The 276-nt window shown below is 62.7% G+C and overlaps 1 protein-coding gene across 1 annotated transcript in view; it reads left to right on the top strand.

The window, feature by feature from the left end:
• The first annotated feature begins 20 nt into the window (after positions 1-20).
• Positions 21-276, top strand: part of LOC118452020 (low-density lipoprotein receptor-related protein 1-like) — a 6,639-nt gene continuing 6,383 nt past the window's right edge. Inside the window, exon 1 of the mRNA XM_035891894.1 lies at positions 21-85. Within this exon, the coding sequence (XP_035747787.1) occupies positions 21-85 (65 nt within the window). The remainder of the gene's footprint in view (positions 86-276) is intronic.

Here is a 276-nt window from a genome sequence, read left to right as displayed (position 1 = left end):
AGGGCCCGCGTGCGGGGGAAATGCCGCTGCCCGGCAGCGTGCGAGCGTGGTCTTCCCGACCCAAGGGCGCTCACCCACGCGTGCGGTGGGCTCCCAGTGAAACCAGTAAAGAGGACATCTCCCCGCTCACCCGCTGCTTTCCAGAGGGGTGCTTTTATCCCTGCCCGAACGAAGAGTGCTGATGTTATGGAGCAGAAAATCATAGAATCATGGAATGGTTTGGGTGGGAAGGGACCCCCAGAGGTCACCCAGCCCAACCCCCCTGCAGGGAGCAGG

Source organism: Egretta garzetta, unplaced genomic scaffold (genome assembly GCF_000687185.1).
Source record: "Egretta garzetta isolate BGI_Z169 unplaced genomic scaffold, ASM68718v1 scaffold2270, whole genome shotgun sequence".
In the NCBI taxonomy this organism is placed as follows: domain Eukaryota; kingdom Metazoa; phylum Chordata; class Aves; order Pelecaniformes; family Ardeidae; genus Egretta; species Egretta garzetta.
This window is presented reverse-complemented; position numbering and strand designations above follow the sequence as displayed.